The sequence below is a fragment of the Garra rufa genome, chromosome 16 (assembly GCF_049309525.1).
Source record: "Garra rufa chromosome 16, GarRuf1.0, whole genome shotgun sequence".
NCBI classification, from domain to species: Eukaryota; Metazoa; Chordata; class Actinopteri; order Cypriniformes; family Cyprinidae; genus Garra; species Garra rufa.
In genome coordinates, this window is record NC_133376.1 from 6,463,957 (window position 1) to 6,477,630 (window position 13,674).

Genomic DNA, 13,674 nt, shown 5'->3' on the forward strand with positions numbered 1-13,674 from the left:
ATGTGACTTAATAATGGATAAATTTGTAATTAACCACAATTAACCACAAGTATTTAAATGCTATACAGCACTATAACGACTGATAAATAATGCAGGAGTAAATAAATTTTTAAGTGGTTTTAATTGTTAATGTATATTCAGAAAACGAGAATAATTCTATTAGTGTAAAACGCTGTTCTATTATGTTTTTTAAAAATAATTCTACTATGCAATTTAAAACACATTCATGGTCATTATAACGCATTTCTAGCTATATAAAATATAACGTGATTTTGCAGGAATTGTAATCAGGCGCTAAAAATAATACCCCTTAGTAGTCAATTGAACCAATAAGATCACTCTGGGTCCTAATGGAGACCCGATTCCGGGTGGGGACTGGATTTCTCATGACACCGGCATCACTGGCGCTTCCGGACCGCACGCATTAGATCTCATTAAAGCAAGCCCGAAGCCCGATATACGTGCAAGCTCTGATGTGAAAACTGTCCCGAAGCCAGGCCCTAGGGGCATAAAAAAGTCGGGCCCCGACGGGCTCGGGCTCAAATGCAGGGCTCTAGCTTCGGAGATCGGGCGTGCTCAGGGTGGCATGGCCATAAGCGAGAGATGAAGTCAAGAGAGAGCTATTTAAAGAAGACAAAATGGTCGCAAAATATTACCGCTTTAATCAAAGTTCAAATCTGTCCACAACATTTGCATTTGTGTTGTAACACTAACAAAGAAAACAAAAATGTAAACTCACCTCTCTTTTTCATAAAGAAAAGATCAAGGTTGCACTTTGAGTGGAAGTGAATGCGGCCAGTTTTTAAGCAGAAATGTGAGGCGTATTGTTTATTTAAAAACAAACATGATTGGCATATACATATATAGACTCGTATGCAACTATTACAGAAGGTCCAAACACTTCCTGGTGCTCCAGAAGGAAACACCATGCATTAAGAGCCAGGGGTAAAAACTGGAGCATCAGTGAGTGTTTGAACCTTCTGTAATAGTTGCATATGAGTCCCTCAGTTGTCCTCAGTGTGAAAAGATGGATCTCAAAATCATACAGTCATTGTTGGAAAGGGTTCAAATACACTAAAATGCTGGAAAACCAAATTTGTGGGACCTGAAGGATTTTTCTGAAGAACAGCAGGCAGTTCAACTGTTCAGGACAAACAAGGGACTCATGAACAACTATCACTGAACAAAAAAAAAAAAAAAAAAAAAAAAAAAAAAACCAGCTGTGGATCATTCAGGTAACAACACAGTATTAAAAATCAAGCGTATGTAAACTCTTGAAAAGGGTCATTTTTATAAATATTTTTTTCTTGTAGACTATATGTAAACATATTTTATGTGAAATATCTTATTCAGGTCAGTACTTAATCAACAATAACATGCATTTTGTATGATCCCTCTTATTTTAGTAAAATAATTAACATTTGGCAGATTCTGAAAGGGGGATGTAAACTTTTGACCTCAACTGTAACATTCCTACTTCTAGATTTGTGATTCTTTGCACCTTCTTCAAGTAATAGTACACAAATCAAAGTTTGTTTTAAGTCTGTGAACCTCAAAGCACTTAGTTAGCTAACAAATTTAAATTTTTTAAGTTTTTTTTAGTCAACCCCAAACCCTGAGAAAATACAAATCTATACATGCACTACCAGTCAAAACTCTGCACACACCTGTTCATTCTTTATTATTTTAAAAGAATAAGTCATTAAAACTGAAATAACACAAATGTAAATACGTACTGACCTGTTAACCTGTCAAAACATCTTATTTCCTATCTCATATTTGAGCTTTAAACAGTATAAAAGGATGCCCGACACTGTCTCAAGAAATTCACAAATGATCACAACTTATTGTATATTTGTGTACAAAAAGTTTAATTTAAGCTTCTTTAGATAAAAACGTGAGCATTTTAGTCAAACCTTTAACTGATATACAGTACAAACGGTAATTAAGCAGCAGTAAATTAAATGACAAAAACACATAAAAGCATGTAAATTGAACAAAGAAAGAAAATGATTATATGTGAGTACATACTCTATTTCTTTCACTGAAGTTTTCATTGATGTTTTGTGTGTTTGATGTGAAATATTTGTCTAAATCAGCTTGATTTTCATACTGTTGACTTTATTAAGTAATGTTATCTTAGAAACACCACATCTTTCCACATTAATCTGTTATCCTTATTACATTCTTAAAAATTAATTGAATGTAATTACATATCAATATGACACTGGCATATCACAGTCTCATAAAATCTTTTTTTTTTTTAGAATGTAAAAATGTTAACTACTGCTCTTGCTTCAGAAAGCACAGTCTCTGTTTATGTGAGCTGGAGAATTTAGGTGTGGAGTTAGATGTGAAGAGAACTAAAATTTGTACTTTCCTGTACTTTTGGGTTTTAAAGACACAATCCACTTAGGAAAAGATTGACGGGGAGAAGGTTCCTCTTGCAAGACGTTTTCAGTTTCTTCATCATCATTATCTCCATCAGACTCTGGCAAGTAGCTGGGTGGTAAGATGGTAACCACCTCAGAGAAGCGAACACGTCGAGTGTCTTCCATCCTCCTCTGGAAGAAGAAGAGAAACAATGAGATGAGGGATTGTAACTGTGGACTTTAATATGACTATAATTGATTTAACAAATATTATTAATTGATTTACAAAAATAAAATGTGTTTATAACAGATACATCAACTAAATCCTTCATATCGTTCCAAACCTGTATGACATTCTTCGATGAATTTCTCAAGAATATATTGGTATAAGCAGGAAAGAGCGCGATATTTGGACAAACTACATTAATATGTGGTGGAGATACATACAAGCAGTATTAATTAAGATATTGGCCTAATATTTCACCTACCTGACCGTAAATATTAAGAACAAACACTGTTTTAACTTTTGGCAGTCTATTGGTACAGATTAGTACGGCCTAAAATATAACAATTATTGACAATTTTCAACAGTAATAATCCCCAAAATATACATAAAGATAAGTTTAATTTGGTTCAGTGACATTGTTAACGTTCAATATGGCTGATTGATGACGCATTGTGAAAACACTCTATTGTGCTTTTGGTTTTAGTTTGTTTGACAGGTATTGTCCCAAAGCATAATGGCCCAAAACACAACAAAACAAGAGTTTTATGTACACTACTTTTCTAAAGTTTGGGGCTGTTAAGATTTTTTATGACTTACTTCAAGGTTGCATTTATTTGACAGTAAAATTGTGAAATGTTATTACAATTTAAAATGTAAAATGTCATTTATTCCTGTGATACAAAGCTGAATTCCTAGCATCAATACTCCAGTCTTCAGTGTCACATGATCCTTCAGAAACCATTCTAATATCATTAATGTTTCTTATGATCATCAATGTTGAAAACAGCTGTGGAAACTGTACTACATTTTTATAGGACTCTTAAATGAATAGAATAGAAATCTGAATAGAATCTTTTTTAATATAAATATCTACTGTCGATTTTAATCAATTAATTGCATCCTTGGCTAATAAAAGTATTAATTTCTTTCTTTTTTTTTTAATTATCAAATCCCTAAACCTTTGAACAGAGTGTTCATGCTTACCGAAAGTTATAAGGATTGTTCTCATATCAGTGTTTGGTTTCTTATGTCACACATCCATCACAGTATAACCTACCATATCTGTCCAAAGAAGAATTTTTGCAGTGACGCATGTCATAGTAGTTCACATGACAAGCTAAAAATTTAGCACCACCCAACAATTAATTCAACAAAGGCACTAAAAACCACAACTATCCCGACATAGTAACACATGCACCTATATAGTCAATAGTAACACACCCTTTATGTTCAAACCCAATACTTAAAGCATTCTTCTCTGGTGTGAATTAAAGTTACACCACACGCCTGATCTTAAAGTGTATAAAGGTCAATTGATATATGTGACCCTGGACCACAAAACTAGTCTTAAGTAGAAAGGGTATATTGGTAGCAATAGCCTAAGAAACGTTGTATGGGTCAAAATTATCGATTTTTCTTTTGTGCCAAAAGTCATTAGGATATTAAGAAAAGATCATGTTCTATGAAGACATTTTTGTAAGTTTCCTACTATAAATATAAAAAAAACTAATTTTGATTAGTAATATACATGGCTAAGAACTTCATTTGGACAGCTATAAAGGCGATTTTCACCCTCAGATTTTAGCTTTTCAAAATAGTTGCATCTTGACCAAATATTGTCCCATAAATCAATGGTCCAGGGTCACATATCAGTTAAAACACACATTAGCTTCTGAAGTACACGGTTAAGGTCAAAAGTTTATATACACCTTGCAGAATCTGCAAAAATGTTAATTATTTTACCAAAGTAACAGGGATCATACAAAATGCATGTTATTTTTTTATGTAGTACTAAAAAACATATTTCACATAAAAGATGTTTACATATAGTCCACAAGAGAAAATAAAAGTTGAATTTATAAAAATGACTCCTTTCAAAAGTTTACATACACTTGATTCTTAATACTGTGTTGTTACCTGAATGATCCACAGCTGTGTTTTTTTGTTTAGTGATAGTTGTTCATGAGTCCCTTGTTTGTCCTGAACAGTTAAACTGCCTGCTGTTCTTCAGAAAAGTCTTTCAAGTCCCACAAATTCTTTGGTTTTTCAACATTTTAGTGTATTTGAACCCTTTCCAACAATGACTGTATGATTTTGAGATTCATCTTCTTACACTGAGGGACTCATATACAACTATTACAGAAGGTTCAAACACTCCAGAAGTAAAAAACAATGCATTAAGATCCAGGGGTGAGTCCAGGGCCCAAAGCTGTGGAACGCACTTCCGGCACAGCTTCGCAGTAACACTGAGTTGTGTGTTTTTAAATCACAATTGAAGACACATCTTTACAGACAAGCTTTTGACACGTAAACACTGACTCGATTGCTGCTTTATGTTCCTTTTTGTGCTTGTATTTATTGTTGTCTGTTGTTTCTTGATCTTATTCTAGAAAGCGCCCTGGGCACCTTTCTGGCTGTTGTAAGGCGCTATATAAATAAAATTTGATTTGATTTGATTTGATTTGATTTGAAAACTTTTGAACAGAACGAATGTTTTGCTTAAATATCATATTTTTTCAATTAGCACTGCCCTTCAGAAGCTACAGATGATACGTACATGTTTCCCAAAAGACAAAATAAGTTACATTTACCCTGATCTTCATGATTTTAAAGCATCGTGTTTCCTTCTGGAGCATCAGTGAGTGTTTGAACCTTCTGTAATAGTTGCATATGAGTCCCTCAGTTGTCCTCAGAGTGAAAAGATGGATCCCAAAATCATACAGTCACTGTTGGAAAGAGCTCAAATACACAAAAATGCTGAAAAACCAAAGAATTTGTGGGACCTGAAGGATTTTTCTGAAGAACAGCAGACAGTTTAACTGTTCAGGACAAACAAGGGACTCATGAACAACTATCACTAAACAAAACAAACAAACAAAAACAGCTGTGGATCATTCAAGTAACAACAGTATTGAGAATCAAGTGTATGTAAACTTTTGAACAGGGTCATTTTTGTAAATTCAACAACTGTATATAAACATCTTCTATGTGAAATACCTTATTCAGTTCAGTACTAAATAAAAAAATTACATTTATTTTGTATGATCCCTCTTATTTTGGTCAAATAATGAACATTCTTACAGATTTTGCAAGGAAGATGTAAACTTTCAACCTCAACTGTAGCATATCCTACCTTTTTGACCGCAGTCTCCAGGTCTTCAGACTCTGAGTTCTCAGAGACAGAGTCCACGAGTGAGTTGAGGGAAGATGTGGGTGAGGGACTGCTGACAGGCTCTGTGGGCATAAAAGACCCACCATGCTCCTCGTCCTCCATATCTTGTGTTGTGGGTTCAAACAATTCCCTCCTTTTCGTCCAGTGCTCTCTTTTTCGGCTCAGAGATCCATGGGATGTTATGGATTGCCTTTTTATTTGCTGAGAGAAGAAAAAATAAGAACTTTTAAATTACTAATAACACAATAAATCAGTATCGCTTCTGCTTATAATGCTAAAGCTCTCACCCTAGCATATGAAAGGTCCAAGAGGGGTATAAAATCCTCCGTCCCACCTTGTGGGTGGTTATGGCTGGGGTCAGACACTTGTCTAGACATCCCATGTTGATCGATATGCTCAGTCGCCTTTGCTTCGTTTGGATCAGGTTGGGAAAACTGTGGCTGTTCATTTGATTCCTCACTATTGTAAGATTCATAGGGGTTTGGATATTGTGAATGGTTTGTGAACGGGTCAGAAGTTTCTAATGGGTGTGTGGAGAGATCAGTATCACTCATTTGGGACGCCTCGGTTTGTTTATCTGAGGCCATGTCTTGTTCAAAGCTCTTTGGAAGTGATGGCTCAGTCGAAGCTAAATGTGAATTGGTTGTGTCTTTATGAGTCCATTTACTGTGCAGTTCTTCCTCACGTGATTGGTTAAAAGTATTTGGTGGCTCATTTGATTGGTCCGGTTTGGTGCTGTTAACTGAGAGAAACTGAGCCCACTGCGTCCCGCTGAAGATCTCCTCCATTAAATTAGAAGTACTTCCAAATGAGAGCAGACTGTCACTGACAAGAAGGATAAAAAGGTCGCGTAAACATAAAGCCAAACACAGCCAATAAAAACAGCTTCAACCAGGATGTGGCTTTATTAGTTACAATAGTCGATTTGACTGTTTTAGCCCTAAGGGGTCACGCATTCTTTCTCGATGAGACAGTTTCACATGAAATAGAAAGTGATTAATGGATCACGCATGTGGAATGATAACTATGTCTGATGCATATTTCTAATGTCACTGGCTGTTTACCTCATGTAGCTGAGTGAACCAGGGCTATCTTCATCCTGCGCTGTGCAGATCTCTTCATGACGGATATCTGTAGTCTCAGTGAGTTCTGTAGGTGTGTCGTTCACTTCGATGGGCACCGATAATGAAGAGCGATTACTCTGAATATAACATGAAGGACATTTGGTTTTAAAATAATTCTAGATTTGACTTATGTTTCAAGTCTCAATGTCTCAGCCATCATGTTGAATCCATGATTCCAACTTACTGATCTACTATATAAACTTATTAATCTTCTTTTTATGAGCCAAAATATAGACTGCAAACTCCTAAGGTGTTCAAACTACAACCGGCCCAGACCTTTAGCATGGCCTGACTCAGGTTTTTCCTAAAAATGACAATTAAAATTGGAAAAAATCATAGAATTACAATGACAGAATGTTCCAGTGAGCCAAGACTCTTCAAGCTCCAAATGACAGACATTCAAATTTAAACATACTGAAGCCTATTAGACTCCATTATGTCATTTTATGACTATTTCTATTTCTAAGCCATTCAAACTCATTTAAGCTTCTAGTCTACCTAATATTTAGTGGTTTCTTTAACTTTTTTTTTACAAAATCAGCTTGTTTCAGCCTTTTTTTAATTCAACTGGATTTAGCTCATTTTTAACTCTTTTTTAAACAGCTGTTTTTAGCTGGTTTTAACTGTTTTTAACTGTTTTTAGCTGGGTGGTTTGTTTGGTTTCAACTGTTTTTTGCCAGTTTTAGCTCTTTTTGCTAAATCAACTGGTTTTAACAAGTTTTCAGCTGTTTTTCACTAAATGAAATAGTTTTAGCTGTTTTTTTAAATGGTTTTTAGCAGTTCTTAGTTGCTACAGCAAATGAGCTGGTTTTAGCTGTTTTTTTTTAGCTTTTTCTATATCGACTGGATTTAGCTGGTTTTTTGTTATTTTTTTATTAAATCAGATGTTTTCAACCGGTTTTCGCTTTTTTATATTTATAATTTCTTGCTAAAACAAATGTTTTAGCTGGTTTCTAGCTTTTTCATTGCTATATCATCTGGTTTTAGCTGTGGGGGGGGGGGGTCTAAATCAACTGATTTCACCTTTTTTCCCCTTAATAAACTGGATTTAGCTGCTTTTAGCTCTTTTTTAAATCAGCTGTTTTGGTTTTAACGACTTTTAGCTGGATGTATTTACTACATCATCTGTTTGTTTTTTTAAATCAACAGTTTTTAGCTGGTTTTTAGCTCTTCTTTGTTAAATCAACTGGTTTCCATTAAATGAACTGGTTTCAGCTGTTTTTTTAGCTGTTTTTGCTAAATCAGCTGGTTTTTAGCTTTTTTTGTTGAAACAGCAGGTTTTGGTTTTTAGCTATTTTTCACTAAATGAAACATTTAGTTTTAGCTGTTTTAGTTTTAGCTGTTTTTTTACTTAATATACTGCTTTCAGCTTTTTTTCTAAATCAGCTGGTTTTAATTGTTTGTTTGTTTTTTTAGTTTTTGGGTATTTGTCACTAAATGAAATAGTTTTAGCTGTTTTTTTTTAAACTGGTTTTTAACTTTTTTTTTTTTTTTTTTTTGCTAAATCTGATGGTTTTAACTTGTTTTCCAGCTGTTTTTTTTTTCTAAATCAACTGGTCTTGGCTGTTTTTATTTGCTAAATCAGCCTGTTTTAGCTGTTAAAAGCATTTTTTTTTTTTTAGCTTTTAAAACTACTAAATTAAAACTTATCTATTTCAAATTGAAAACCTTCAAACTGTAAAGGAACACTCCACTTTTTTGGAAATAGGCTCATTCTCCAACTCTCCCCGAGTTAATAGGTTGAGTTTTACCGTTTTGAAATCCATTCAACCGTTCTCCTGTTCTGCCGATATCACTTTTAGCATAGCTTAGCATAGATCATTGAATCCTATTAGACCATAGCATCGCGTTCAAAAATGACCAACGAGTTTCGATATTTGTCCTATTTAAAACTTGACTCTTCTGTAGTTATACCGTGTACTAAGATCAGCGGAAAATGTAAACCTGCGGTTTTCTAGGCTGATAAGATTAGGAACTACACTCCCATTCCGGCGTAATAGTCAAGGAAGTTTGCTGCCGTAATAGGGATGCAGCAGGCGCAGTAATATCACGCAGCACCTGAAATTAGTTCCCAGGTAACTTCCAACGAGGAACGCTCCCTGTGCAATCAATTGGTCACGATGTGCTGCGATGTGCTGCGTGATATTACTGCGCCTGCTTCGGCCATGTTTACGGCAGCAAACTTCCTTGACTATTACGCTGGAATGGAAGTGTAGTTCCTAGTCTAATCGGCCTAGAAAATCGCATCTTTACATTTTCCACTAGTATTAGTACACGATATAACTACAGAAGAGTCAAGTTTTAAATAAGACAAATACCAAAACTCGTTGGTCATTTTTGAACGCGATGCTACTGGTCTAATAGGATTCAATGATCTATGCTAAGCTATGCTAAAAGTGATATCGGCAGAACAGGAGAACAGCTGAATGGATTTCAAAATTGGTAAAAATCTACTTATTAACTCGGGGGGAGTTGGAGAATGAGCCTATTCCAAAAAAAGTGGAGTGTTCATTTAAGCTTTTAAAACTGCTTCAAACTCTCTGGGTGGGCTTTTTCAAGTCAACCTAAAGTTTGTCTACAAACTTTTTTATCTTAAGTGAAATTCCAGTTCAAACGGAAGCACGCATGTTCAATTGATGAAGGGCACTGCGAACAGCATTGCAAATGAGAGTACATCAATTCATGACTTTACAAAAAGTGGACAAGGAAATTTACACACTGTCAGAGTTATGTCTGTTTTGTCTTTGGTTTCACCCATTGTCTTCCCCTGCCATTCTGTTGTCATTTGGTTTAGCCCTCGTCACCGTCATCTGTAACACCTGTGTTTTATTATCAGTCATCTATGTCACCTGTGTATCTTGATTAGTTTGTCTTTAAGAGTCTGTCTTTGTGTTCAGTTAGATGTCGGTCTTTGACGTTAATGTTGAATGTAATACGTGTGTGGATTCTTCTGATTGTTCCTAAGTGTTTATTCAAAGATTATATTAAATAGTGTTGATTGTTTATCTCGTCTCGTCTCGTTCCGTCTAGCACGTGCACCATTTGTAACAGAAAGACCGACCTACAACAGTTTACCCGGCACCTCTCCCTGCGTTTCTTTTCCGTTTTTTGTATCAGTGTTTTATTTTTTTTCCCTTATGGATGACCCCAACGTCTTCTTCATCCTCCTGAAGCAGGGGAAACCCTCTCTCGAGGACCACACCAGAGACTTCATGGTCCTCGCTCCAGCTACGCACTACCCGGACAGCTGCTTGTGCACGTTCTTCCGCAACGGATTAAATGATAACATCAAGACGCAGCTGTCCGGGGAGGGTCCTCGAGAGAGCCTTGCCGGATTTATCGAGTGGGTGCTGGCGTCCAGTGGATCTTCCTGGACTGTCGGCGTTGTCACGGAGGACGTCAGCCCCGCTCATGACCCAGAGAGCAGCCAATCATCGCCCCGACATGCAGAGCGGGAACCCGAGCGCACCGCGGATGAGGGATTAGAGCTGCGAGCGACAGAGCCAGAGCCCTCTCCGGCTGATCAGGTGCGTGAGCCGGATTCTACATCTGCGACGGTAGATTGCGACGTGGAGCAAGTGAGGGAAATGGAGAGCCCTGGCCACTGCAACACCGCTGGGGGTGAGCTGGACAACTCTGGGGACCTTATTGACTTTTCCGAAGCTATGGATTATAAATCATTTGACTTAATAGACTTTGTCTCTGAGCCACTGGCTGGCATGAACTTCCCTCCCACCCGCCCTGTTCTATCTGAATCTGCCTGGTCCCCGCTGGTTCCGCCCAGCCGTCCTGAGTCCCCGCTGGTTCCGCCCAGCCGTCCTGAGTCCCCGCTGGTTCCGTCCAGCTGTCCAGAGTCCCGGAGTTCATCTGCCAGTCCCCTTGCTCACCCTCAGCCCACCATCTATGCAGTGGGCTCACCGCAGGGATGCCAACTCACATCGGTGTCATGGCTGGAGGTTCCCTCAGCTCCGCCTCCGGCCTCTGAGCCCAGATCTCCACCTCGGTCCACCACGGCTCTCTACGCCCTCAGCTCCACCGTCGCCCGTCGGCCCACCAGCTCCACCGGGCTCCATCGTCCTTCCGGCTCCGCCTTGGTCAGTCGTCGACCATCCGCCGCCTCGGGACTCCACTCCTCTGGCTTCGCATCGTCCCTCTGTCCCTCCGGCTCTGTCAGGCTCCTCCTTCCCGTCAGCGTCTCCTTCGTCCTCTGTCGCTCCGGCTCCGCCGCGGACCTCCGGATCTCCGGCTCCGCCGCCAGAGCCTCCTGTTCCACCTTGGCCCTCCGGTTCCGCGGTGTCGCCCTGGTCCGTCGGCTTTCCATCTCCGCCTCGGGTTCCTCTGCCAGCTGCTCTGCCTCTGTCGGTCGGACCCCTGGAGTCGGCGGCCCTCCCTCCACCATGGCTCCTCCCTCCGTCGGCTCCACCATGGGCTGTCATCCTGGCTGCGATCTGGGTCCTGTTCTCCTGCTTCAGGTCCCTCCTGTGTTCTCCCTGGCTCCTCCCACCGTCGTCGCCCCCTTGGACTGTCTTTAGTACCACCTGGACTTTTGTTCTGGTCCTCCTCCGGGGGTTGCGTCCTCCGCCGGAACCCCCTCCCTCATTGACTCTGGTTTCCTGGTTTTTCCGCCCCTCTCGTTTTTTCGTTTTTTTTTCCACGGCGCGAGGACGCGCCTTTCCGGAGGGGGGCGTAATGTCAGAGTTATGTCTGTTTTGTCTTTGGTTTCACCCATTGTCTTCCCCTGCCATTCTGTTGTCATTTGGTTTAGCCCTCGTCACCGTCATCTGTAACACCTGTGTTTTATTATCAGTCATCTATGTCACCTGTGTATCTTGATTAGTTTGTCTTTAAGAGTCTGTCTTTGTGTTCAGTTAGATGTCGGTCTTTGACGTTAATGTTGAATGTAATACGTGTGTGGATTCTCCTGATTGTTCCTAAGTGTTTATTCAAAGATTATATTAAATAGTGTTGATTGTTTGTCTCGTCTCGTTCCGTCCAGCACATGCACCACTTGTAACACACACCAGTCACTGCGGATCAGTCCATTACATAAAGTTGTTTGATGTTTAAAACAAAGGCACTGGGGCTTTGAATCATTATTGACTTTATTTAGTCTCCGGTGCGATTTGTAAGCTTATAGAGTCTATACAGTCTATAAAGTGCATTAAATGCTAATATCATGATTACAGTTAGAACATCTAATAAAACACACAATATGCTTATTTAAACTCTGCAACTGTCATTTATCAGCCATTTAAAGCTTTTAAATATATTATTTATTTTAATTAAATTAATAATGAATGTATTTTTACAAAATACTCATGGATGTATTATATAAACAAGTCAATTACACAAAAATAAACTAATTTAATTTTTATTCATTTACATAAGTATATTATTACATCAAACCATGAACTCCTTTAATATGCATGACTCAAGTGTCATCTATGTGCGATGATGTTGCAGTGTATTCAGTATGAACACATTATTCACATGAATATCGCATGCTCAGGGAATAGGGAGCATTTGCGAAGGCATTGCTAATTATATATTTTTGCAGTGCTTGGCTCACTGTGTTAATATTGTAGTAATACTGATGTAAGTAAGCAACACTAGTAAACTTAGTAAAACCAGTAAAAACTGGCTCTGACAGTATTAAACTGACACAAGTACTCACTTGCACTTCATTTTGCGCTGGTCTTTCTCCATCATCTATTTGTCCGGGCAGTGTGCCTTTGTGTCTCTCTCTCCATCTCTCTTTCACATTCTGAGCCCACCTTTTAGCCCCCCACGTCCTTCTGCTTGTCTTTGGCGTTCTTCCTGATGGCTCATGAAATCTGGTGCTTTCATTTATCTTAGTCCTAGCACCCCAACTCCATGTGCCACTTTGACCCTTGACCTCTGGTTGTTCCAACACTGCAGGTGATGTGGTTAACGTTGGAGCTAAAAGATCCGGAGGGTTTTGGTAGGATTCTGTTTTGTATAAAGACGGAGAGACCGCATTTAAACTAGTCTCCCCTTCCACAGATAACTGTTGCTTCTTCGCCGGCCCGGACATCTGATTGTCTCCGACCCAGGAAGTGGCATCATCGTTTTTTTCTAACGCAAAGTGCTTTTGTTCCCCCCAAATTAATGGAGGACGTTTAGGTTTAACATAGAATCCCGAGCTGTTTTTACTGATTCGTCTAACAGGTTGTTTCACGACAGGAGTCAATGCACTCTCAGAATGAGAAGATTGTTGAGTCCAGGGATTCCAGACTGAGGCCTGTCCATCCTGCTGCTTACTGTTGGAAGAAATCCCAAACTGATAAACTGTTGAGCTTTCCACTGGTCCAGCATTACTTTCTCCAGATGGACTGCATGTTTGCATATGAGCGGGTGAGCTATTGTTGGTCTGAGCGTTCAGTCGTAATCTCTGAAGCATGGATTCCAGTAGGGCATGAGTGTCTGAGACAGGGTTCATCTCCGCCATTGAACTCTACGGTACCACATGTGCACACATGAGTAGAAACAACTAAAATATTGGGTATGTGTACGCATACAAGCAGACACACTCTAGCGGCTCAACTTTCATCCATGATAGTTACCCATAGAGCTGTACAGTTCCATAGATGTTAGTCCACACAAATAGGCCTATATGTTTCCATCAGTCATTCAGATCCTCGTTTCCATTCCTCATTTGAGCTCTCAGAACTGTTTGATCTTTTCCCGATTTCTGAATGTTGCAGAAGGAAGGAGTGTCATAAAGAATAGTGCAAAAGCCAGAAAGAGGTGTGTCCAACA

The 13,674-nt window shown here is 38.9% G+C and overlaps 1 protein-coding gene across 1 annotated transcript; it reads right to left on the reverse strand.

Annotated features, from left to right (window-relative positions):
* Window positions 1-1,853: 1,853 nt before the first annotated feature.
* On the reverse strand, window positions 1,854-13,585 carry LOC141288935 (uncharacterized). Its single transcript, XM_073821140.1, has 5 exons — window positions 12,569-13,585; window positions 6,835-6,971; window positions 6,058-6,595; window positions 5,732-5,971; window positions 1,854-2,564 (listed from the first exon to the last, which is right to left on the reverse strand). Exons 1-5 carry the CDS (start codon window positions 13,361-13,363, stop codon window positions 2,364-2,366), a joined length of 1,911 nt encoding a protein of 636 aa, XP_073677241.1. The 5' UTR covers window positions 13,364-13,585; the 3' UTR covers window positions 1,854-2,363.
* Window positions 13,586-13,674: the final 89 nt, after the last annotated feature.

Excerpts from the sequence above, each read along its gene's own strand:
- LOC141288935 (XM_073821140.1), bottom strand. The coding sequence starts at position 13,363 with ATGGCGGAGATGAACCCTGTCTCAGACACTCATGCCCTACTGGAATCC. Across the intron at positions 5,972-6,057 it reads TGGACCTTTCATATGCTAGG|CAAATAAAAAGGCAATCCAT; the intron begins GTGAGAGCTTTA and ends TTCTTCTCTCAG. Across the intron at positions 2,565-5,731 it reads TGGAGACTGCGGTCAAAAAG|AGGAGGATGGAAGACACTCG; the intron begins GTAGGATATGCT and ends TTCTTCTTCCAG.